This window comes from Lissotriton helveticus, chromosome 7, assembly GCF_964261635.1.
Source record: "Lissotriton helveticus chromosome 7, aLisHel1.1, whole genome shotgun sequence".
NCBI lineage: Eukaryota > Metazoa > Chordata > Amphibia > Caudata > Salamandridae > Lissotriton > Lissotriton helveticus.
The window spans coordinates 563,411,136-563,438,398 of record NC_136068.1 but is presented as its reverse complement, the minus strand read 5'-3'; the positions used below and the strand labels follow the sequence as shown (position 1 = coordinate 563,438,398).

Genomic DNA, 27,263 nt, shown 5'->3' with positions numbered 1-27,263 from the left:
ACACAGATAGCTGGTGGTATTCTTAAACTTCTGAGTAAATCCTCGGTCAAGTCGATTGGCGCGCCTCTGGAAATATATAAACTATGGGCGCGTGGGGCAGCGACCTATGGGGCTGAGCTGTGGGGGCACAAGTGTGGACCCGCGATTACTGTCACGGAGAACAAATTCCTGGGACAGCTGGTAGGGTTGCCCCAGAGGACACCATTAATGCCGTTAATGCTCGATCTTGCCCTTAGACCCATAGACGAAGAACTGGGCCTTTAACCCTTAATTTTCTGGCGGAGACTCTGGGCCACCCCAGAGCTGGAGAAATATAGGCAAGAGTTAAAACATGTCTTAAGGCTGGCAAATGCGACCAAACTCCCATGGCTTAAGTATGTTAGAGAGGAACTAGAGAAACTCGGCCTTGCACCAATGTGGTCGGACCCGGAGCATACCTGCATTGGACTTTCACGTAAGAAGTTGGCTGAGCGGTACCGTGGAAACAAAATCGCGCTTATTATGTCCAATGCTCAGTCTGGTACTCTTATTGCTACGTTTTTATTGACTAAGGACTTCTACCAATTTGAGCAGGTTCTGGACGATGTTAGCCCTCTTGTTGCGAGGAAGATCTATCTCCAATGGCGTTACGGTTCACTACCCATTAGAGCTTTTACGTACAAGTGGTGCTCATCATCTCCTAAGAACTGTCCAGGGTGCACCTCAGATTTGGAAAATGAGGTGCATCTTGTATTCTTTTGTCCCGCCTATACAAAACTGAGACGGACGTGGATTGTCCCGATGTGTAAAAATCTGGGGATAACCCACTGTGCGCAAGCGTATAGGATTTTAAAAACGGACCTTTCACCTGTTACGGTCTTTGCTGTTACCAAATTCTTAGCAGCTATGTGGCATATCAGAAGGTCATTTGTAAAGAATACATAAACATTATATAGTTACAACCATATAGTAGTCACAACCGCAGTGATATTTGGTCCTGGATTTCCAATTCTCTTGAGCTGTACCTAAAATCTGATATGTAGTAATTATGCCGTGGTTTTGGACTCCTGTTTTTTGTTTTTATTTTTTATTTTAAATATTATATGTACCATATAGTATCATTTTAATGTTTTATTGTTGTGATTCTTTTATGACAAATCTTGTCGAAATAAAGATTGAATTGAATTAACTGTACATACCTTGTTTGAGAGTCGGCTAATCACCTTCCTGTGGTGCTTGGCACTGATTCCAGCTTTTATCAGATTCCGAAGGTTCCTGAGCATAGCCATGAAGGGCAGCTTTTTGCTATCTGAGGAAGAGCAAGACATCAGAACCTCAGGGTAAGTACCACAATAGGGGGGCTTCATCAAGGACATCTCTTTCGTGACAGGCATTTCATCTTGCTCGATCTGGAAGGAACATTATTAATGTAACACAGCCCACCCTCCTGCTCCACAATCCCACAACAGGCCAGACACATCGTTATCTACATGAAACAGTGGGCAAAGATTCTGATGACCCGGAGCAAGCTTAATCCACTACGCTGGTGCCCAGCCAAGTCAATACATCGAATACACAATTAAAGTTTTGAAGGGAGATATAGTAAAAGTAATGATCAAGACACAATAGATTCTGTTCAAAAACTATATGAGAGGCTATAGGAAGCTTTTGATACCCTATTACCCCTAAGAACAACACAACAGAACAAAAGAAAACAGGCACCCTAGAGAAATACAGAGGTAAGAAAGATAAAACAGTGAATTAGAATGCTACAATGCACCTGGCTCAAAACAAACCCCAATCAAGACAAACTTCACCTACAAAACGTAACAGATTATACAAATCAAAAATCAAAAAAGCGTAGAAAAAATACTATTCAGACAGAATTCAAAATGCTAAATGTGCAAAAAAAGAATTCTATAAAATTCTCACTGAATTTCATAAACCTAATTGCCTGGATGGAGCTCATCCCATTATTCAAGAATTCACAGACAAACTGGCAAATCATTACACGACCAAAGCAGACGCGGTGGACTCCGATTCAAAACCAAGAAAAACCACCAGCACCAACCCTATCCCCCCCCCCCAAAAAAAGAGCAGGCTACTCCAGCCTCTGCATTCCTTCCAAAAAATATCACAAAATGAATTTATAGACTTAGTCAAAGAAGCAGGCCTGCCAGCAGTCCTTCTAACCCATGTCCACCACAAACATTCAAGAAAATTCCTATAACTACCTCTGCTGCCACACCAATCGGAAGAATCTTCAGAAATTCATTTCGCAAACTGATAGAAAGAGCAGCATTCACCCAGATGTCACAATTCATTTAAGATATCTCCATACTTTCAGACTTACAAACAGGATTCCGTCCAGGAAGAGGCAAAGAATCTGCCCTCGGTGCCCTCTGGGACGATCTTAAGAACACAGTTTGGAAAAGGGTTGCTGCACTACTTGTTTTGGACCTCTCAGCTGCCTTTGACACAGATTGCAAGGACATTCTCATAAAAACACTCTACAAAGCTGAAATAGAGGGAACAGTTCTCGACTGGATCACATCCTACCTTTAAAACAGAGCTAATGTCATCCATAGCCCCCCTTTCTCATCCAAACTGTCCTTCACAAAAGTGGGGCCCCTCAAGGCTCTATCATCTCACCCATGCTTTTCAACATCTACATAAAGCCATTACCGGCACTGATCAATCAATTACACCTCACATGCTACAACTATGCAGATGACAAACAAAGCCTCCTTAAACTGGAAAGCCCCAAAGACATTGTAAACTTGCAAAAATTCAGTTGTTTGAATGCTTCCAAAACGGAAATACTCTCACAAGTGGCAATTAGAAAAATTATTATCCACTCACCGCCCAGCCTGTCAATCTAGAAACACTGACGAAAGTATCTAAGGAAGTAAGAAACCTCAAAATTACCATGGACTCCAAGCTACCAATGAATTCCTATGTGACCAAACTAGCATAATCCAGATTCATTACTATTAAAACTCTGCAACACATTTTCCCCCACCAGTCATTTTCACAGAAGGTCAAGGCTACTATTGCTCCTTTTCGGTCTAAACTTGATTATGCCAATAGCCTCTACCACGGATCATCTTTAACAACTATGAAAAGACATCAGATTCAGGACTTGGCTGCCAGACTACTCTCATGTATAAAGCTTCAACATATCTTCCCTGCCTTGAAGGCCCTACATTGGTTACTGGTTGCCAGAAGATCAAACATCCAAGCTGCTTTGTATTTCCCACAAAGCGATACATGAAACAGGACCACTCTTCATCAGGAATAAAATCACCAAATACATTCAACAAAGGAAAATCTGCTCTAGATTGGCATCTCGCCTCAAAATCCCACCATGCAAGAAAAAAACATAGGTGGCAAGTCCTTCTCTGTTCAAGCAACCAAACTATAGAACTCTTTACCCCCAAACATAAGGTCCAAGGATAACAACGTTATTATCTTCAGAAGACTACTCAAGAGTTGGCTCCCCACATAACTCCCATACTCAAACATAAATATACAGCATATCTGTGTATATAAGCATTTATTTAACTATATATGTGTACCTATGAAGGTCAATTTCTTTGTATAAACATGTATAATAATTATGTTTATAAGTACATAGATATTTGTTAGTTCTGCTTAACAAATCTACATATTACTTATGGTTATATTATTCTATGTTTAACATGTATGTATACACATCACTGCATAAATAAGTAAATTTTTAACATAACTATTTATCTACAACTAGTTCACTATTAAATTATAAAATATATATAAATTGTAAAACAAATAAATTAGCTTAATTTAAAGCAACACGTGAAAGTCTGAGATTATTAAATACAACTTAAATCTACATATATACCTTCCATGTACTTATGTATCTTTACATTTATTTTTTTTACTTCCAATTCAGCATCTCCAATGCACCACCCTATCTCACCCTATAGCTCTCTCAATATATCCTCTACCTTCACTGTCTGACTCATCCCAAACCTCATTCTACTACTCTCTCCATTGCACTACCCTAGTTCTCACCATATACCTCTCTCAATATATTCTCTACCTCCACTTTCTGACTAATCCCAAAACGTATTCTACTACTATGATCCCAAAAATAACCCTTTCTAGACTCTTCCCTCATCTACCCCTCTGGGCAACATCTCCAACCTCTTTTTACTATTCAGATCTCCCAAACAAGCCTTCCTAAACCCTTCCCTCCAACTCTTCCCCCTTCCACCTCCCCTTTGTTCACCCCAAACTTCCTACTACTGCTATGATCTCCCCTCCCAAAAAACACTTCCTAGACCCTTCCCTTTTCTATCCCCCACTATCATTTTCAATCAAACTAACAGGCTCACATGTCCACCGCTCAAATTATTTTTCATATTTCCCTATACTAATTCACCACTAATCCTGTTTGGGTTCCGGAGTAGCGTGCTACCTGTCGGAAAGCGCTCCAACGCCTCGTCTGGGGTAATAAGCGCTATTTAAATGCAACTACATTTACAAAATCACAAATATAAATCCAAATAATGATCTCATTTGAATTTATTCCAGTCTCTTTACTTTAAACAATACCAAAATGGTCATTCTTCAGAACCACATAATTCCACAGTTTTTCAAGCAGTAGTAAGAAAACAATATCCAGAAAACATGTATCCAAATTATTTCAAAGTGTTTTCACTCATAGCTATAATTGGTTATTTTCAATACAAAATGTTAAAAATCTTAGTTACAATAGGTTATTTTCAATACACAATGTTTTCAGCCAACATGTGTTTCGCAGCGGTACATGCCGCTTCTTCAGGGCTTAAATGACAAAAAACAGAAAGATCTAACTACATACATGATATAGCATGTCTTCACAATTAAAAATAGAGACAGAATATGCATATTGTTTGGCAAAATAAACAATGCATAGACCGTTGATATCCTGGAATTGATATTATTGAAACTTATCTAAAGCGTTCTGCACCAAGTTTTAAATACACACTGTCACGGGGTCATACGAAGTATCCCCCCGAGAGTGACTTTCGATCTCCTTCACAGGATTGGAGCGGGCCCTTTAAAGGAAGACCCGGACTTTACAGAGCCAATGCCTGCCCCCGTGACGACAGCGCTCGTCGGCCTATCCTGGCCGACTACGTTAGAGAAAAGGGCAGACACGGACAGCGGTACAAAAGGGGGCGGTGATGGACGGAGCATCTGAACCAATCAAACACTCACACCCATGGGTGTGAGTGTTTGATTGGTTCAGATGCTCCACGATGCTTAAGGCCAACTCAATAAGCTTTTCTTGCTGTCAGACAAATTGCATGTCTGACTGTAAAATTAAACGGTAAGCCAGGAATCAGGACCCAGTTTCTTCATGGTCGAGGAGAGTTTGGATGTCTGTGGCAGCGATCATCGCAGTCTCAGGGCTGTGGGTGGCACAGAATCCTGATTGTTAGGCATTGAGTAGGTGGTTTTGTTCCAGTTATTTGGTGAGCTGTTGTCTGATGGCTTTCTCAAGTACTTTGGCCGGGTAGGAATACAGGGAGATCAGTAGATAATTTGTTTACATCGCTTGGGTTGGCGGAGGGTTTCTTTAAGAGGAATCTGACCTCTGCATGTTTCCATTCATCCGGGAAGGCTGCTGTGGAGTGTTGATAATGCTGACAAATTCCATGCAGACTGTGTCAGATCAGAGGTTGAAAAGAGAGTGGGGGCAGGGGCGATGGATGCCCTGGAGTTTATGAAGACATGATGGCCGTGGAGGTCCGAGTCGTGAGTGGGGACCAGGTGGTGATAATTTGGCTGGTTGAGTTTTTGAGGTTAAGAGACATGGGTTGGGGGTGGAAATTGTTGTAGATGGTCGCAATCTTGCTGTGGAAGTAATCTAAGAGGGTGTCGCAGAGTTCATGGGAGGGGTGGATGGTGTACTCTGTGGCTGTTGGGTTGCAGAATTCCTTGACCATTCTGAAGAGTTTCTTCATGTAGTTGGCCACAGTGTCGATGTGGGCTGTGATGGCTGCTTTCTTGGCTTGTTTGGTGGTAGTTGCTGAGGGCCTCTAAGTGAGCGGCTCTGTCAGATGGGTTACTTGTGGCGCGCCATTGTGTCTCCAGTCGAAAGCCGTTGCATTTGGTGGTTCTGAGCTCTGGGTGTACCAGCTGGCTTGTTTTGAGTTGTTGTTGGTTTTTGCGGATTTCAACGGAGCAACTTTGCCTGCGCATTTGTTGATCCATGCACAGAAATTCTAGAGTGCCTGGTCAAGGTCTGATTAAATTTTGGGTTTGGTGGTAGATTCATTTCAAATCAGCTTTGGGGCTTGTCGCTTATTTTCAAACGGTTTCTTAATTTTCGATTAATAACATTGAGTTTCTATATAGGGCAACATGATACGTTTTGGTCCATTTATTGAGAAATTAGCATCACAATAAGATTGGAATGTGGGTAGAATTGAAACTGCTGTATCTCTAGCATGTTAAGAAATTTGTTTTGATAGAGTTTATATGAGTCCTTTGGAATATATTAGTACTAAGCCATATCAGATTATCTTGTTTAATAATTTACCTCCAAAAATCTTTTGCCGATTTTTTATAAAGAAAAGAAAGCGAGAATAAGTTTGGGAAACTATCGCTTTTCAGTAAAAAGGAACTACCCATAGCTGGCCAACATCACGTATTTGGTTCAACATATGAGAATGAGTTAGAATTTGAGGTAGACTTCAAATTAATTTTGATAATAAACTGTAGTGGGTGAATTGGTGGGATGCCCCACCATCACAAACATTCATTGTTATCTCAGAAGTAGTTTGTTTATGGTAGACAGGAAATATACATTAAAATGATAATTGTATCCGGGTAAGGCTTCCAATGAATGGGTACAAGAAATGCTTCTGTTCACAAAATTTGGTTAAACTGAGATATCTGAGACTACCATTGCTATTTTAGTGGCATCAGTTGAAGACACTGAGAAATCCCCAGTATGTAAGATGACTACATATAAAATACGGTCTTCAGCTTTTTTCACCCTTTCTCTGCTGTTTTTTCTTTTTATTTAGAATCACAGTTATAAATTCTTTGTTGCTTTATCTAAGAGTGAGAACACATTCAAATATTTAAGATACAGGTTACTAAACAATATTACAAATAGATTAGAACAAAATTATTTAAAGGTAACTGGTTTTGAGATTATACTGACAATGAGAATTAGTACTTAAATTTGAAATTTCCTTTCAGTGACATTTTGACTTAATAGGAGCATGTCAAAAGAGAGCTAATACTCGAGAAACATTAGAATCTTCAAATACAAGATATACTTTAACACAAGGGTGGCTCCTTCGCTATGGCCGAGGAGAATGCCCCACTGCCGAAAGGCAGCAGATTCAAAATAAAATTATACTAAACCTATTTTATTATCACTTTATTTTTAACTTTCTCCCAGTCTGCCGAGTCGAGAGCGGGGCCATCCTTTCTATCCAAGCGTCGTCATCGGTTCACTGATAGAATATCGATTCCCAGAATATCCCCACACAAATATCAATGCGAAAATATTGATGTACAAATATCAACATCCCTTTATTTAAAATTGTAAATACAAAAATATTGATGTACAAAATATTGATTTTTTAATTTAAATAAAAATTAATGTTAAATATATTAAATAATAAAAAAATGTTTTTTAGATTTAATAAATATTTTAACAAATATAATAAAATAAATGTAATTTAAAGTATTTAAACATACATATATAAACTTATATATATATATATATATATATATATATATATATATATATATACCTACTTCCTTTAAAACAAATAAACTATTAATTTTCATGTATTTTATAAGTATATACATTTACAAAACTTTACAAATAAATATATATATACACATACACTTATAAAAATAAAATTTAATTTAAAAACATTACAAATCAAAAAGTTAAAATATTTAATAGTCTTTCAAATTAAATTTTTCACTCCACTGAGTGCAACAGGAGGGAAAGTGTTGGATAGCGGAGGGGTAAAACTTACTATTCTCACTCCAGTGAGTGCAACAGTAGAGAAAGTGTTGGATAGCGGAGGGGTAAACATTATTATTCCCACTCCAGTGAGTGCAACAGTAGGGAAAGTATTGGATAGCAGAGGGGTAAAAATTCATATTTCCACTGGAATCAGTTCAAAATTAAAACAAACAAATTAATAACACAAAAGATTTTTTAAAAACAAAAAATAACAACATATATAAAAGTTTTAAATATTACATAAGATAGAAACAGTTTAGAATGTTAAAAAGAACAAATAACTAGAAAGATTTTTTTAAATTAAAAAACGATCTAAAAAACAAAAAACGTTATTAGTTTTTTATAAACAAAAACATTACATAAATGTAAATGTTATTTCCGACCCTATAACACCACACAATTCACAACCCACACTTTTTTAAATGTACCTCCATAATTAACAATCAATTAAACAAATATTAATTTTAAACAATGTAACCCATAAAAATGTATTTACTCCCCAAACGTTAACCCTATAAAAACAAAACACACACAAAATAACAAAACTTACCATACATATTTATCAATTGATACATTAATATTAATAATCAACTAATAATTAAACATAAATTACTGTCCACCCTCTACCCCAATAAACACTACAACCCACACCTAAAAACCATTACCCAATGTCCATAACTAATTTTACATTAATAAATATCAATTAACTTATTCATTTAAAAGAATTTACTTCCCATCCTTTATCCCTCTAAACCCCATAACTTACATCAAAAATTATTTACACAATTGCCATATTTTAATTTGAATTAAGTATGAATTATAAATTACTTTCCATCCTATTCTCCTATAAACCTCACCACCCACTCCTAAAAAAAATGACACAATTAACAATTACAAATATTAATAAATAATTAATGATTAATAAAATACCTCCCACAAACACTAAAATATCAATTAAATCAATATTAATAAAAAATATGACTACATTATAATATAATTGCTTCCCCTATAAACCCACAACACACTCCTAAAAAAAGACAAATAACATAATTGCCAAATAATTAATTCCGACAATTAACACTATAAAATGTAAATGAAATACTAATACATAAAAAATAATGATTATAATTAAATTACTTCCCACCCTATTCCCCTGTAAACCCACAACCTGCTACAGAACTTAAAAACGCAAAACGTAATATAAAATTAATAACTACTAAAAATTTAACACATATTAAAAAACAAAACAAATTCTTATGCAAAAAAAACACATACTTTTAAAATACATACTAAAATACATAACGTTAATTATAGAACCCCAGACTAGGCTCATAGCGAGAGAACACTTCTTGTACCCTACCTCTACTCTTTCTCTTCTTTCTTCCCTCTTCTTGCTATCTTGTCGCTAATCTTTCCAGCTAGTCAACACAGAGGGCACCAGCTGGCCATGTACCAAACAGTATCATGTAATTTCTGTAATACCAACTACGTTTATCTGGAAACCCTCAACGAAAATGCGAATGTACCTGTTTTGTAAAAACTAATAAAAATACTTTGAAATCCAGAAAAAAAAGAAAATCGATTTTTTAAACGACTATATTTTTGCAAGTGATATTAACAACTTCGATATTTCCCAAAACGCTATTTCTTACCTGCAAGTAGATATTCTTGACCACGATATTCTTCCCTTCGAAATTTCGGTATCACGATATTTAAAACTCGATATTTGTGTATGTCGACATTTTAAACTCAATATTATGTCTGTGCACAGTTGTCAGCTAAGGAAGAGGAGTGGTAGGAGCACTTTAAGTGCGCATGGCGGTTTGGCCAGACGTCTTAGGCCGGCCAAACCGTCATGCGTACTTAGCATTTCCCAACCCGGCTCTGTTGCACAGCCGGGTCAAGAACCAGCGCAGGGTCCCAGGCCCTAACTGAGTGGCATTTCAGCCTGCTCAGGCCAATCAGGACGCTGCTCTCATGTGAGAGCTGTATTTTGATTGGGTGGGGGACGAGAACAGAGAAGCATTGAGGCGGCCAGAGCAAAGGAGCAACAAGGCGGAATCTGGCAGCGAAGTTCTTTTACGTTGTTTTTATTATTCTCCCACCCGCCCTACCAAGTGTCATTGGTAGTAGCCACTACTGCTTTAACATGAATACTATTAGGTGAGTGTGTATTTGAAACTTAGTTTAGAATGCTTTAGCTAAGTTTCAATAATAATATCTATTCCAGGATATCAGCTGTATATCTATGGTTTGTTCTGCCACACAATATTGATATTCTGTTTCTTTTTTCAATTGTGAACAAGTGTGTTATATCATTTACGTAAATAGATCATTTTGCTTTTCGTTATTCCAGCCCTGAAGAAGTGGCATGTACGCTGCAAAACAGGAGATGGCTGATAACACAGTGTATTAAAAATAACCAACTGCAACTATGGTTTATAACATTGTGTATTGAAAATAACCAATTATAACTATGACTGAAAAATGTTTGAAATAATTTGGATGCATGTGTTCTGGAACTTTGTTTTCTTACTAAGGCTTTTTTTTAAAGAAATTTGAAGAACAATGTAGTTCTCAGGAAGGCCCTTTTCTGTATATTTTAAAGTAAAGAGGCTGGAATAAACTCAAATGAGAAATCATTAATTGGATGTATATTTGTGATTTTGGATCATGAATTTTACTTTCCCTATTACACATCTGTGTTCATCGCCTTCGTCTTCACACCCCTTCAATGTCAGGGCTGTAAACATTATCTGTCTCACATAGGCATATCAGCAGTAATATCTGAGAAGTTCCCAGCAGGTAGTGCTCATCCATTGGCAACAGTCCCTAATCCATCCAGCGGTCAGCAGACAATGCTCTATTTAATCCATTAAGCTATCAGTATTCCTCACCTCGCCTTGTTCCCTATACATGCCATTGTCAACATGTCTTCATTCGATACAGAGTACATCACAAATATTAGCTTTGCTTGCCACTTTTACTGTTGTAGGCTCTCCCAATTGAAAGGGAGCAGCCTTCTCTCAATTGTCAGCATCCTTTATCACATTAGGCATCATTGTCATTCCTTCTCTAGTATACACCAATATTCCCCTAACTCCTATTAGGAATTGGCAGTCCTCTGTCTCTCCTTACTGTTCTCTGCCTTTAATGTCAGCAGTTCTTTGACAAAATATATCAGCAATGTTCCCCCTTTATGTCAGTAGTTTTAAATTCCTACAGAAGACAAGGGTCTTCTCAGGTGTTGGAGGAGGGGAGAGAAAAAGGAAGGGGGCAGCAGATCACCATATCTTAGTCAAAATTAACAAGAAAACTCCCCTTCAGTAACGCTCTTTCTGGTGGATACTCTAACTGCAGATTCTTCAACTTTAGATTTTCCCCAGGCTCCAGATTGGATATGGAAGATCCAAACAGCATTGCTCCCATACACTGGTAGGTGGCCAGTGAGGATCCACGTTGACTTTGTTCCATCCCGTAAAGGGCGATGGAGCCACATATAAGCGTCACACTTGCATGTCGATGTCAATTTCTTTCTTGACTCTGTTCACACCCTCGGATGTGGAGCCCTACTATAATGAGGCATATCAATGTTCAGATCTTTAATTTGAGACCTTTTCGGATGGAAAAGGAGACCATTCCACAGAATGGTGAGGAAGGAGGGCAGTGAGGAATCTGTGGTTAGATAGAGTATCCAATAGAAAAACACTACCAAAACTAAATATCTTGTTCTTCTGGTGGATACTTCTAACTGCAGATTCCTCAGCTTTAGAATACATACTAAAGGAGTATCCCCTTAGGTCAGTCTGTGGAATGCATCAAATGAAAATGTCCTGCAGGGCCGAACATGTGAGCTGTCCTTCCTGACAAACCTTGCTGTCATGGTAATAATACTTTTTGTGAACGCGTGCAGTGAAGCCATGCTGCAGCCCAACAGATATCAAGAAAAGGCATTCCATGTGCCAAAGCAGAGATGGCAGCGGTGCCGATAATACAGTGGGCCCACTGTCCTTCCGAAGGCTGCTTCTTGGCCAAAGTGTAGCAGATCTTAATTCAGAGGACTATCTACCTTGACAAAGTCCTTTTCTGCACAGCTCTGTCTTACTTTGCCCCAGAGAACTCATAAAAAGCCGATTGTCCACCCAACGGTCTTTGGTGAGATTGATGAACAAACTCAAGTCTCCCTTGAGGTTTAAACAATGGAGTCTCTCCTCCTCTTTCGCGGAGTGAGGGGCAGCAAAAAAGTTGGGAGAGTGATGGATTACGCATCATTAAAAGGACTCGCAAATTTCCGCAGAAAGGCTGCCCTGGTCCTCAATACCACTTTTTGGGGAAAAAATGTGGTTTAGGACTGTTGCATCAAAAGAGCTTGGAGTTCACTTACATGATGAGCTAAAGTTATTGTGACCAGGAATACAGTCTACAGAGTCAAGAGATTTAGAGGACAGCTGTGCCTCACTTCAAAGGGAATGCACATGAGGAAAATGAGGACCAAATTGAGATACAACTGTGGCATCACAAAGGGTTTTTTCGGGGGCTGGGAGGGACATTTGTACAAAACCTTTCAGAAATCTAAGCACAACGGGTGATTTGAAGAAGGGTGGTTAGTCCACCAAACACAAAAATGCCAAAAGGGCCAACAAACAACATTTTGGTAGTGCTCACTGCAAGTCCTTGCTATGCCAGAGAACAAAACAAACAAGACATCCGACAGCATGGACAGTCAAGGGTCCGTATTGCGGGTGACAGGCCAAGCTACAAATTTGTCATGGCATCTGGCTAGTCAGAATTTGTAGAGGGACTCCTGTCAGCAAGGATAGCATGTACAACTTCAGGAGAAAGTCTGAAGGCAGTCAACTGCTGCAGCTCAATCTCCAATCAAGGAGGTGCTGACTGCAAGTGGTAGCCTGATCAGAGGACAGATGCTCATGCCAGAATTTCTGGATATCACACTCTTCTTGCCCAATCTGGAGGTACTAGAATAAATTGAGCCCAGTTGTTCTCGTTCCTCTTCCGAACTTGGGGCAGGAGAGGCACCTGTGAAAATGCAGACTAGAGGGCTGAGCTCACTCTATCCAGAATGAGTTTCTGAGAAAAAGCATTCTTGGAAACTCTAGCACGCAAATGCTTTGACATTGCACATTCTTGTTAAATGGTGAAAAGATGTAGCCAGTGTACTTCCCATTGCTGGAAGATGTCTTGTGCCACCCTGAGATGTAACATATTTTCTTGATACGCCAGGCAACACTGGCTAAGTTTGTCTGCCATGGTGTTTCAAAGATTAAGCTTGGTGGTTCACGACTAGGGAAGAGCTATAATGCTCCAGGGTCGAAGTGCCTCTTGGCACAGGACCCCATCTTACCCTGCTTTTTGCAGTACCCCATTGGGGGGTTGTTGTCCGCAAGAACCTAAACCAACTTCCCTTTTCTGGAGAGTAGGAACGCTTTTAACACTGGTCAAATGGCCTACAACTCCAACAGATTAATGTTAAGACATTCCTCTGCCAGAAACCAGCATTTTCAGATCGTCAATTGTAATGATGCATCTGCCACCATCATCAGCACTGGATGGGGAAGGGAGAGGTGTATCCCACAGGTCCAACTGTGGTTGACAAGGAAGCTTTACAGCCACTCACTGATACCCAGAACTAAGGTTGAAAATTTGGATCATATCCCGAATGTCCTGGACTTGTGACGGAGGGAAGGCCCGAACTGCACTGTATCCAGGATGGCTCCAACGAAAGGGAGCCTCTGCGAAGGTGTCTGGTCGGACATCAGCATGTTCATAGTGAACCCCAGCGATGTCAGGAAGTTTGCCGTTATTTGGAGGTGGTCCGCGATGAACTTGGCAATCCCGCCTTCCACTGCCAGCCGTCAAGGGGCACTGGTGAGGCCAAAATCAAAAAAGAGAACACATCATATTAAAAATGCTCCAGGCACACCTTGAACCAAAAGAAGTGTCTGTGGGACTGGAGGACCCGTACATGAAAGTAGCCATCCTTCAAGTCACCATCCAGTCACCAGGATCCAAGACAGTCAAACCATGGGCTACCGTGGGGTCTTGAATTTGTCCTTTTCCAAGAAGGTGTTCAGAGAGCAGAGATCTAAAATATGACTAAGACTTCTGTCCTTGTTCGGCACAAGAAAATTGTAAGAGTAACCTCAGTCTCTACTTCGGTGGCCAGAACCCTCTTTGATTTCTTTGACCAAAGAGCCTGCACTTTTCAAAGCAAGATGGTCAGGTCCTCCTCTGAACGATGCTTTAGTGTGGGTAGACGATACAGTGGGTCAAAAAGGAATGGCAAGGCATGGGTTTGTTGAACTATCTGAAGGACCCACCTGTCAGATGTTATATTTTGTTACCCTTGGAGGAAATGTCTTATCCTGCCTCGCACATGGTGGTCAAGTGCCACTACGGGCAAACTAAAGAGAAGCAGGGACCTGGTAAGTTTGTTGCCCCTGGTGGTCTGGACATTGTCTGCTTGAGCCCCACACCTAAATGGACTGGGGTGGCTGTTGCAGATGAGGTGGGCCTTGGCATTGCTCGTATGCCAAAGCTCTGAAGTAGTGTTGAAAGGAGCAAAATTGCTGGAGGTACTGTCTTCCTGGAGTCAAGAGGCCCAAGGAGCATGCCATGGTCTGTCTTTTTTTATGAATTCCAGGGCTGAGTCTGCCTTCCCACTGAAAAGATCCTTTGCATGGCATATCCATTAAAGAGTCTTGCACATCACTAGAGAAGCCCATAGACCACTTTGGTGCGGACTGCTCTGCCCCAGCAGTCGTCAGTGCCCAGTCCAGAGGGGATAATACATCTTGCAGCATACTGATCATCCTTGATGGTTTGAGCCAAGATGGACTATAAATTTCTTAGGGATTGCTGGTAAGATCTCATTAACCATGTTCCATAAAGTCTTGAAATACCTCCCAGGCAAACAGCTGACTTTGAGTGTCCAAAGGGCTAGGATGGCTGAGGAAAACATCAGTTTTGTGAATGAGTTTATTCTTTTCAACACACGGTGCCGGATTTAAATTTTGGCAGTATCACCGCTGTCCTGCCGAGGCAGCAGACCCAAAGGTGGCGAGTGGGAAGACCAGTCTCGCCAAGGTTTAAATCAGATGCTCTGTCTGCTGGAGTCGCATGGGTTCACCCTGCTGGTGGAAGCCTGAACCACTAGACATTTTGGCATAGGGTTCTGAGTCAAGAGGTCAGGGTCACCTGGCTCTGGCCTGTGGCACATGACAATCAACCTGTTCATTGGTGGAAAGGTTCAATGCGTACACCAGGGGCATGCTAAGATGTCAGTGTCTTTATTAAATGGTAGTAAAGGCTCGGAGCAAGCCTGTCCAGATAGCAAAACGTCTGTTAACATATTTAGTTTTAACTTCTGTAACTGGCAGCTGCCCATCTAATAACTCTGATGCCTGTTGTCTCAAGACCACAACAATGGCAGCACAACAAAGGAGGCACTCTCCTCCACTGATCACCCAGGAGGGGAACACATCTCGCATCCTTCGAAGTGTCCAACCCACTGGCCTCCTGTAATTCCAGGTACAGAGTGTCATCATCATAGTGTGGGCGGAAAATAATCCCCATCATCTCAATTGCCATCTCAAAAAGCTGACTGACTTAAATGAAAGTCTTAATAGAAAAGTTGTTGGAGCGCTCAGGTGTGGCTCCTTGGTAAAGGCATGGCTCTGTCTAAGTCAGATTGAGCCAAGACCGGGTATGTTGGTATTATTTTGGGACAGGACACAACCTCGGCCAAGGAGAATTCGGCTCATGGTCTGCATCTTAGTCAAAAGGATCTGCAAGGATTTTGCTGCAAGACGAAGTTGACTCTTATTTTTGAGAGAAACCAGAAACTATTTCAAGAACCACAGAATGCACTGTGGGCAGACCCTCCAGCGGTATAACCCAATTGGAGGCCTCTGAAGACCGCTGGGCCCAAAGGTTAACGAGAGGGAGCCAAAAATTCACAACATGGCCTCTTTAAAAGTCTCTGTTGAGACGTCACTGATGGCCCAGGAAACTCAGAAAGCACTGGGAGCAGTTGAGAAACTGGCTCCTTTGTGGGGGAGTGGGAATGAGACTGAAAGGCAACCTGCCATCCTCCCAACGTCTCTGGTGTGGAACTGGGACGAATCCGATTTGCCCCTTTTGTGCTTCTGCATCGTTTTACCAAAAGACTTGGATCGTGATGATCATCTGTCATGGGAACAGGTCTGTGCCCTTGACTTTAGGTTGGAGTGGGACTTCTGTGACTCCTTTCCGTGTTCGGAGACATATAGCTACGCTCCACATGCCAAGAGATACTCTTCAAATTCATAAGGGCATACGCCTCGCAGGACTTGGATTTGTGCCCTAAATCCAAACACCAGAAACACAACTCATGGTGGCTCCCACAGAAATGTGTTCGCAACAGTCTCTCTAAGATTTAAACCCTGTAGTTTTAGGCGGAGACATAGTTCCCTGGCACACTGAAAAAAATTATAGTTTTTAGAAAAAAACTCATCAACTGATGAGGAAAAAGTGGGAGAGAGCTTCAGGTCATGCACAAATGCACGTAAAGAATATGGAGCTGCACGGTGCCACCTACCAGAGAGAGCGAGCAAAGCTGTTTAAATCTTTTAGATCCAATTGTGCGACTGGGGACATTTTAAAAGTGAGGAATCTGTGTTTAAAGTATTCATCAGAAACTAAGCTGCAAAAATATTGCATTGATGCTATTGACTACCACTGTATCATCATGGTAAGAAGACATGGAGTTAAGATTTGTAAGTCTAAACTTCCCTATATGTGCTTTCCTTGCTGAGCTAGTGGCAGTTGATACTGTATATGTAATATTCTTTTAGTTGATATTTCGACCAAATTATTCTGATATATCAGTTGCTCTACTTACCTATAAATGTCAGTAATCCTCTCTCCTCCTCTGCTGTCCTATCTCGATTTTAATTAATCAACAATAAACGTATTACTTACTCCATATCAACTGAAGCAGCATAGCACAATACGAAATATAATCTGAGTCTTAAAAACAAATTACATATTGATTTAATACCTATCAATCCTTCCCAAACTGACGGGATATTCCCCTGGAGGCTGAGCAGCCTCTCCCAGGTATCGGGCTGCTTCAATTTCATTCTCTTTCCTGAAAGCTGGGAGTCCCACGGGCCAGGGAGTCGGCTCCGGGCGAATGACTGCAGATCTGATGGATACCTTAGGACAGTTAGGGGGAAAAAAAGCATGAACCAGTAATGAAGTAATTGCTTGAAATAAAAAGAATGTTGAAGAAGTGGGTGTGTTCGTGTGTGTGAAAGTGTGAGAGAGTGAGATATAGAGGGGTGTAGGGACAGAGAGAAAGAAAAGAGGAAAGTGATTGAGAAACAGAGCAAGCAAGAGAGAGATGCACTCAAGATACAGTGAAATAGAGACAAAGAATCAAGCTGCACATTAAAGGAGAGGACATCTTAACATATCATAAATGGGTGTTCTAGCAAACATATGGGCCATGCAGCCCACTTCCAGAATAATTTACAGTCTTCTGCATGTACATAAACAGAAGCAGTTTGAACATGTGCATGTATAGAAGAGAGTGAGGCACACAACAGCTGTTTGCCATTTATATTTGAGGTGACCCGCATCCCTCCCCAACATTCAAGAGCACCCACAACAGATAGATCCAACCATCATTGTAGCCTTCATGCAATCCTCAACGATAAGTGCATTGGGCTCGTACGCAGACTTTACATTTGGTAAAGGTATTCGGCTAAGGCCACTGACGCAAGCAAAAGAGGGAACACACCCTCTCTGAAATACACGCCTCCTACACCTCAGTTCTGAGTATGGGTTTAGAGATGGGGCCTTCTCCAATACCAATCTTTGCCACTGCAGAGCAAGCAGTTTGGTAATCTCTCCAGAAAGAATACCCATCACAAACTTCAATGCAATTAACACCACCTGTGAGTGGTGACTTCATAAGGAATTCTGTGAAGACTTGAATATTGATCATTGGGTTGAAGACACTAGAAGGCAAGTGGCAATTAGCATGTATGTGGCCTGCTAGCATCGTAAAGTCTAATTTACCGTCTTAACCATCTTTAAAAACAATAGCTAGGTATATTTCATCCCACAAAGAGAATGCCAAGGGGGATAACATGCATACCTGCTACAGACTTTAATAATGGACATACTGTTTTGCAGGAAGACGGGCTAGAATCTAGATTTAGTTGAGCCTTACTGACATGAAATTAAATTATCTCCAGCAGGGCAGGAAGCAAAAGCAGCACCCAGCATCAGTAGGCTGCCTAAATGTCTTGGGAAAAGACAAAGATGATTCTCCAGGTAAATGGTCAAACATAACTATCTTTAGTCAAAGAAGAGGTAAAACATGTGTTAGAATTAAAGGGCTGGTCAGGTTGCCAGTTTCCTCTACACAGACTACACCTTTGGTAACGAGAAAAAGGGAATAACTTGTAATAACACTGTTAGGCAGGCCAGCAGATTCATGTGAAGGTCATTATTTACAGGACACATCTTTTCCTCATCCCTACCATAACCGAGGTCGACCGCCCTAGCCTTACCGCTAGGGCAGTCGACCTCGAATCTGGGCAACTGGGTTTGAGTCTCGGCAATGACGCTGAACATCCTGTGATTCTGGGCAAATCACTTAATCTCCCGTGCCTAACAAAAAAAAAAAAGTGTCCTCATGTAACGCAACTGATGATATGTAAAGAGCTCTGATACTCGATTCGAGTCAAGTTTGCGCTATATAAAACTCTGTAAAAAAAAAATATATATATATGCCTCACCTCACTCTCCATCACTGAAATATTTATCTTGAAACATCATGATTTACTATTCGCTATCCCTGTACTATATAAACGTTTTGGTAAGACTGAGAACCTCATTTCTTATTTACTATCAAATATGAATTCCATTATAAGATTACATTTTAAACACAGAAACAAAAACAAATTATCAAATAGGCCCCTCAGAGTGACAAAAATCACATTTTTTTTTCTTCTTATATTAATAGGATTTGTTCAGAAAGACTCAGAAATGCAACTGCAGACTTGGATATGGACGGAAGGCTAAGTGTGAGCACTCAAAGTATGGCTTGTGATGCAGATTATGGGTAAATTACCTGCAGCCAAGCAGGCTCTGGACATGGGTTGCTGGTTCTGTGATGTGCAACATCTGGATCAGCTTCTTTAAACTCAGCTCGTTCTGCCTCTCTTTAGCTTTCCTCTTTGGCTTGGAATTCAGGAAATCAGGGTCTTCGTCAAACTGCAGATGAAAAAACACATTTGGTTATCACCACCACATTTAATGAGTGCCATACCACCCTAATCAACCACTTAGGGTGGAAAGAAACTGCTGCATAAAAGTAGTGAAGCCGCATGCACAAGGGTAGAGAAAAGGGCCTGTGTGGGTCTGTGAATTGTCAGGGAAACACTGTTAGAGATAGTTCGATAGGTAATACCACACTTCATACACTATACTCAAGTAGCCTGCAGAGCCTAGGGTGCAGTGTCTTTGACTGGACTAGTAGAGGAACTCTGTGGATCTGAAGGCAATATTTGCTCAGCCATTTTCGACCGTTTTTGACCCATCTTCACCATTCTTGTTATCTTTTCCAATTGAAGTCTGATTCCTTTCTAGTCACCAGAAAAAGTATTGCGCGGTTTTGCACAATGATGCGCTTAGAATTCCTTCATCCCCTACATGACTTCTGCACCTAATGTCAACTACATGTTTACTCTTGCCTGTTTACACAAAGTTCCTATCAGAAAGGCTGTGACAAGAACAAGGATTTTCTCACAAAATACTTTTTACAGAAAAGTTTGCAGAAACTCATTTTCCTCAGTTACTTTTGTGACCTCAGTTTCAATGCCACGTGCAGCAAAGGTGGTCAAGGATGAATTATTCCGTCATATTTAAGATTAGGAGTAGAGGAAGCAGAAACGGACACCACTGAGGTCCAGGTACAACCGGCCATTGCCTTAGGAGGAGCAGAAGGGAAGGCAAGAACATCAGCCTCAAGGTAAGCTTTGGTGATGCCATGAGGCAGGAAACCAAAAGCTAAATAAAGAGAAAAGCACATGGATAGCATCATCTGTTTTAGCCCCTCAAGCAACCTAGGTGTACAGGATGAAGGCAGGAACAGCAGTTTGTCTGGCTGCAGAACTTATAGATCTAAAAGTTGTGGAGGGCACTGGAGCCTGGTCAAGCATCCTACAACCTCACCGAAGTGATGTTGACCACATCTGCTTTTTTTATTGCAAGGGGTGCAAGATGTGCTAGAGTAGCGCCAAGTCTTCAATGTGGGAGATCGGTGCAATATAGAGGATGAACAGGGCAGCAAACAGAACAGTCACATGGTCATTGTTCATACTGGGACATTGGATATTAGTAAAACTCCATGGCACAATCTCTTGTGCTGCTTTAGTGTACATCCTGAAGTTCAAGCTGCAGTACTCTACATCACAATCTAATTTAAGGCACTAAATGATGATGCTGATCTATCAAAGGCATGGATCACATGCAGTTCCTGCAGGCCTGTCCACTTAGTTTTATGGAGAGATTGAGACCATGGCTTTGCAAATCTTGAGGAAAAGACAAGTTTGGTGACACATAGAACGAAAGAACGGAGGCTTGGAGTAATAGCTGGTTTGTTCTTGGGTTGCAGTAGGTTCCTGATGACTGTTTAAATATTTCTAAGCACAGCCTACATCTTCCTGTGAAAATGGGTAGTCTAAAAGTTTCCATAACTTCATACTAACCTTCGACTGGAGATCGAGCAAAAGCTGTGCAACCTTCCGCAGACAGGGGAAGATTCTCACTTGTCTGTGCTTCTTGCACTGGAAAAAAGAAAGAATGTTGCAGACTAACTCTTGACAGGCTGGTATATCCAACCACAAACTATAAAATACAAGTAAAACAGTCCCTTATAGGCATAGCAAAAAGATCCACACAAACTGAGGAAGAGTCAATTCCTTACTGATAAAACATGTACTTTCATCCCTTATTTGCTCCACAGAGACCACCCAGGCCTTTTCAACCTCAATCTTACACTAGTACATTTGTGATATATTCCGCCAAGCAGGATATGACACTTAAGATACACTAACGTCATTGTTCCGTATAAATTCAACCAACATGGACTTTAGAACACTAATGGCGACTGAAGGTTTACCTCAGAAGACATTCTAGAACATGGTATTACTGTTTTACTTTGCAAAGTAATTTCCTGTTACAATGATTAAACCTTTCTTCTTTTTGACTCACTGTATAACACCACAGGCTCTTCTAGTTTCCGTGGTGACAACGGGTGTGATTTTCTAAACATCAGATGTAGAGGTGGAGTCTGATTCACTTTTCGGAAGTAGGATGTGGTATACCATTGTAACAAAAATGTGTAATAGAAATTGTGGAAAAGTCCTATTACACAGAAAGTAAATGAGACTTAATGGTCATTCTTTTAAATTGGTGTATGAGGGGAGGACATGCAAAGGGAAAGTGTGAGTGAAGGTTTGTAGGATGTTGGTTCAATGGCAGCCTCAACAAGCAGGGTTTGGAATTAAAGTGGTCCAGTGAGAGGACTGCTGTGGTTGGCTCAGCCAGTAGCACTCAGGAAGACAGAAAGGAATGGATGGTAAATCAGTTGAAAAAAAAAGCTAAAAGCTTTAAAGGAATGTTCAGTGACCACTAAGATCATTCAAACGAAAAGTTGTGTCGAATGCAGAAACTGCATTTGTTTGCCACAAATCAATGAATGTGCCTCTTGATTTAGCAGAAGTTTAGAGAGAACGCTAATGTGCAGTGAAAGCAAGGCATTTTCACAGCAATTGTCTCTTCTCATTGGTTGGCTTGGACAGTACTATCACTCAAGACAAATGGTCATTAATAGATCTGTGCAATAAAATATAATCAATTGAGCTGATAGACATGCTTCGCAGACTCTTCACCTAAGGTTTCGACCAGAGGAATTCACTATGTTTAAGAAAAAAGATTTAACTTACACATATCAAATTTGGCTAGGAGGGAAAATCAGGCATTTAAGCGCTTACATCATACCAGAGGGGACATTCTATATTAATGTACACAATTCGAGAAAGCCAATGCTGCTTCTGTTTTTCAATGTATAATCTTTAATATGTTTTAGGACCAGGAAGGAACTGTGGCATTCCCTAATGATTTCCTAGTCTGTGGGAAGCATGACCGACGTTTTAGAAATTTTGGAACATCGAAGATTTTAATAATGGGAGGAAAATTTTAAAAAACAGGTGAAATGAAATGAAATGAAATGAAATGAAATGAAAAAGGGACTTCTAAAGCGCGCTGTGGCCAAGCGGCTTCCTGGCGCTGGGGATCACCTCGATGTCTAACCAGAGTGCACGAGAAAGAGGGGTTTATTCAGGAAAAGCCTGGAGAAAAAAGAAAGTTTTAAGGGCTTTGCGAAAATGGGAGAAGATAGGAATAGAGCGGATAGAGAGAGGGAGAGAGTTCCAAATCTGAGGAGCCCGCACAGAGAAGCGTGTGCCACCTGTGCGGGATTTACGGAAGCGGGGGACGTGAAGAAGAGAAAGGGATGAGGACCGAAGAGTGCGGGTGGGAGCGTGAGAAGAAATCAGAGAGTTAATGAAGTGAGGAGCAGAACGGGCATGAGCCCGAAAGGCCAAGCAGGCGAGTTTGAAGTGGGACCTGAAATGAACGGGGAGCCAGTGGAGGGTTTTAAGGGCAGGGGTGATGTGGGAGAACTTAGGAAGACGAAGGACCAGACGGGCCGCCTGGCTCTGGATGGCCTGGAGACGGCGAGTCTCGTAGGCTGGGATGCCGACATACAGGCCATTGCCATAATCCAGGCGGGAAGTGATGAGGGCAGTGATGATGAGTTTGAGGGCATCAACAGAAAAAAACCGGGAGATTTTGCGAATGAGGCGGAGGGAAAGAAAACAAGAGGATACAACAGAACTGATGTGTGCGTGCATGGAAAGATCATTGCTGATCTTGATGCCCAAGGTCCGGACAGCGGAAACAGGAGAAGGAGGGGAACCAAAGGAAAGGGGCCAGTGAGCTGAAGACCAGGGATTAGAAGGACCACCCGTGAGAACAAGCTCAGTCTTGTCAGGGTTGAGCTTCAGATGGTTGAAGCTCATCCACTGAGAAATAAAGACAAGGGTAGAGCTGAGCTTAGAAAGGGAGTGAGGGGGGGAAGAAAGGTCAAAGACGAGCTGGAGGTCGTCCGCGTAATTGTACACCGAGACCCCCAGCTCAAGAAGCGAGGAAATGAGAGGGCGGATGTAAAGATTAAAAAGAAGAGGAGACAAAGAAGAACCTTGAGGTACACCACAAGTGACGGGAAGGGAGGGCGCCGAAAAGTGAGAAAGATGAACAGCCTGTGACCGTCCCTGAAGGAAGGAGGAGATCCAGGAGAGGGCAGAGCCCTGTATGCCCGCTGCGCTGACACGGTCAAGAAGGATGGCATGATCGACCGTGTCAAACGCAGCGGACAGATCCAGCAGGACTAAGGCCTGGGGAAGATTACTGTCGGCCTTGCCCTTCAATTCATCCAGGACCGCCAGGACCACGGCCTCGGTTGAGTGGCCGGGTCGAAAGCCAGCCTGGTGAGAGGCCAGGATGTTATTCTCCTCTATGTAGGAGGAGAGACAAGAAGTCACATGGCTCTCAAGTATTTTCCCTAGGTAGGGAAGGAGAGAGATCGGCCTGAAGTTCGATGGAAGGGAAGGGTCCAGGCCGGCTTTCTTCAGGATAGGAAACACGATGGCAGACTTAAAAGAAGAAGGGACAGAACCCAAAGCCAGACAGGAGTTAAGAAAGGTAAGAGGGGGGGGTGGGACAGCTGGTGTAGAGGGTTCTGAGAATACGGGCAGGAGCACAGTCCGCCGGCGAGCCAGACTTGACCTTAACCAGAAGGTCAAGAAAGAGCTCTGGTGTAATAGGCTTAAAGTGGTCCAAGACAGAAGGGGAGGGAGGGGAGTGATCCGGCACGTCGGGATAGGGCACGACGGGAATGTTGGCCTTAATGTTGATAATTTTATTGATGAAAAAGTCATTCAAGGAATGACAAAGAGATTGAGAGGGGGCAGGAGAGAGACCAGAACGGTCAGAAGTGGCAAGGCTGCGGACCAGTGTGAAAATCTCGCGAGATTTATTTGCCGAGAGGGCGACGCGGTCCGAAAAGTATTTCGACTTGGCGGCTAGGATGGCTGACTTATATTTAAGAAGAAGAGCCTTATAGTTCAAGCGAAGAGTGGGACAGTAGTCACGACGCCAGCGACGTTCAGACTGCCTGAGCTCTAGTTTCAGGGATCTGAGGTCGCTGGAGAACCACTTATGGGCGTCGTGAAGGCAGGCCGCTCTGATCTTTTTGAGAGGGGCGGCCTGGTCGCAAGCCGAGGAAAGCCAGGTGCGGATAGCAGCCGCCTGATTTTCCACAGGAAGGTCGGTCAGAGTAGGGGCCGATAAAGACAGGGAACAAGAGAGATCATTAAGATCAACCTTATTCCAGCTCCGAGCCCAGATGTTTTTGGGCAAAGGAGCTTTCTCAGGTTGAACCAAGGGGATGGAAAAAGAGATCAAAGAATGATCAGACCAAACACAAGGGCGAATCGAGGAGACTGTGGGGTTGCAACGTAAAGACCAGATCTGGTCGAGGATGTGTCCATGGGTGTGGGTGGGAGTCGAGACGTGCGATAAAAAATTGAGGCAGCGAAGAGTGGCAGAGAAATCCTTGGAGGAGGAATCCTCCCGCGGGTCACCCGGCCAAAAATTAAAGTCTCCAAGCAGAATTAATGAGGAATTATTTACAGCCAGGGTGGCCAGGAGATCCTGGAGAGAAGATACGAAGGAGTATGGTGGAGTATTTTCAAACATTCTTTCTCGCCTGGAGGAACGGAGACAAAATAAAACACTAATAGAGCAACTGAAAATGCTTCCATACCATCACATTAGTCTATTTTTGATTAAATGTTATCGATTTGCAATATAAACAATTAGAACATAAATGCTTTAAGGGTTAACACAGCACATATGAAGAACATACATATCACATTTTAGGGGTACATGGTGGACTCTCGTACCTTGGTGTCATATCCATATTATTGAGAGCATTTAAGGTAACTTTCAACTAACCAAGCATGGCTTCAACTGTGATACTTATTTTATATAGTCAAATTGACGTGGCCTACAATACAAAAGAATGGTGATGGATTAAACCCAGATCAGTTGACTGGGGGGGAGTGTTTGATTTGCTCAAACGCTCCGTCCATCATCCCCTTTTGTATCGCTTTGTTCGCCCTAAGTGTGGCAGGGTATGCTCAGACGTGAGTCCCTTGCTCACTTGGCCACTGGATTCAAGATAGCCTGGCTGATGAGGATTATGAATCCGAAACCGGTCCCAGGATGCTTGTTTCCGGTCCAGGGAAGACATGGCTTGGCAGTTCGGGCTGGACTATTCCCATGAGGCACAGGGTCAGACTGATTTGCATATAGCCATGTCTGAACTGGGGTGGCTGAGTGGGCTAAAGAATGGTGATGGATTAAACCCAGATCAGTTGACTGGGGGTGAGTGTTTGATTTGCTCAAACGCTCCATCCATCATCCCCTTTTGTATCGCTTACAATACGGCCCAACAATCCTATGTGAACCCCAAATGCTCCATCCATGGCCACAAACTCTTTTCAATTCTTTATGAGCAACCTCTTCCTGAATACACCACCTTTTCCGCAACTAGACACCAGTTCATGTTGCTCCTACATTCTCGGATTGATGGCGGTTCTAGGCTAGCCTATTTTTGCACGATGTCCCTCTTGCAAGAGACCTCAATAAACAAACAACTTTTGATAGCTGGGCAATTCGTGTATTCCCTATATTATACCCTATGTAGAATTTTAAATCGTAGGACACCAACGTGCAAATTACTAACCTTCGGTAGTGATTTATCTGGTAGAGACGATTCTAGCCGCAGATTCCTTCACATAGAATTATCCCAGGAGTGAGACTGGACCCAGAAACATTTTTGCCACAGCATCCCTGCGCGCGGAGGGAGAGGGGGCGCGGGGGAACGGCACCATGTGACTCCGCCCCGACGTCCTCCGCGTCCATGACGTCAACGAGGACACACAAGTCCCACCCGGCGGCGCGCCCACTTCAGTTTTCTTCGGATAATTTTTTCGAGCCACAACCCTGAGCCATCACCAGCAACAACTGAGAATACTGGAACAGTGTGCGAAAAAGCCCCACTAAACAGAAGGGAAAGATACCAATGGTGAGGAACAGAACCATCCAGAACAGAGCCCGGCACCAATGCATCAAGACCTGGAACGATAGAACAGGGCAGCTCTACTGAAAAGCAATCCTGTAAACAAATACAACAGCCTCTCCGGGGCAGAAGCATGTGAAAATACACATCAGACCAAGAAGGCTGCAGCCACCACCCAGAACATACAGGAACAACAAGGTCAGAACGCAGAGCAATGACCAGTCAACCTCATACAACACCAGCAGGGAGAAGGGCTCCCAGACACCTAAGTCGAGACCAACCAATGCACCTTGGCCCTAAATACTGCCAAGGGCAGAATTGTCATCAACAAAGAAGAAAAAGAAGAACGAGTGAACCCCACACTGGAGACCAGAGTGCAGGGGCGCAGAAGCGCCTATAAAGTCCAGAATGGAACAACAACAACAACGCTAGCATCCCCCAAAGGTGGGGGTATGAAAGACAGACCCAAAAGCCACCCACCCAGAGGCAGGCGAAAGCAGAAGACCCAGAGGGATTTCGCAGAATGGGGAGGAAGGGCGGGCTGTGAAGGAATCTGCGGCTAGAATCGTCTCTACCAGATACATCACTACCCAAGGTAAGTAATTCGTACATCTGATAGAGACTACTAGCCGCATATTCCTTCACGTAGAATAGATACCCTAGCCATACCCAAGGGGAAGGAGGGTCTGCGAGAGGGCGGCCCCATCCCAGGCAAATCCAGACCCCGACAGGGGTAAAAATCACCAGGACAGGAATTTAACCCGGCCCTCACCAGCAGGTGATGAGCCACAGGGACAGGGGAAAAAAACCCAGTCCCCCCCCCCTCCGAGGCAGACTAGAACCACGCAGAACACCGTTCCCAGGGAGTGTGTCCCCACGACAAACGGCGGCCCTGCCATCACCAAACAGGAGAAGGAAGGCCATACGAAAAGAGACCATCAGCCAATGTACCATCCATGGACCTCCGCCGGAAAC

At 42.3% G+C, this 27,263-nt stretch overlaps 1 protein-coding gene across 6 annotated transcripts in view; it reads right to left on the bottom strand.

The window, feature by feature from the left end:
* TEP1 (telomerase associated protein 1) overlaps positions 1-27,263 on the bottom strand; it is a 1,162,857-nt gene that overhangs the window by 925,773 nt on the left and 209,821 nt on the right. For all 6 annotated transcript variants that reach the window (XM_078652640.1, XM_078652638.1, XM_078652642.1 and 3 more), the window contains 4 exons: positions 20,788-20,865; positions 19,149-19,291; positions 17,064-17,221; positions 1,179-1,288 (listed from right to left, as the gene is read on the bottom strand). In XM_078652640.1, coding sequence (XP_078508766.1) covers positions 1,179-1,288; positions 17,064-17,221; positions 19,149-19,291; positions 20,788-20,865 — 489 coding nt within the window. The remainder of the gene's footprint in view (positions 1-1,178; positions 1,289-17,063; positions 17,222-19,148; positions 19,292-20,787; positions 20,866-27,263) is intronic.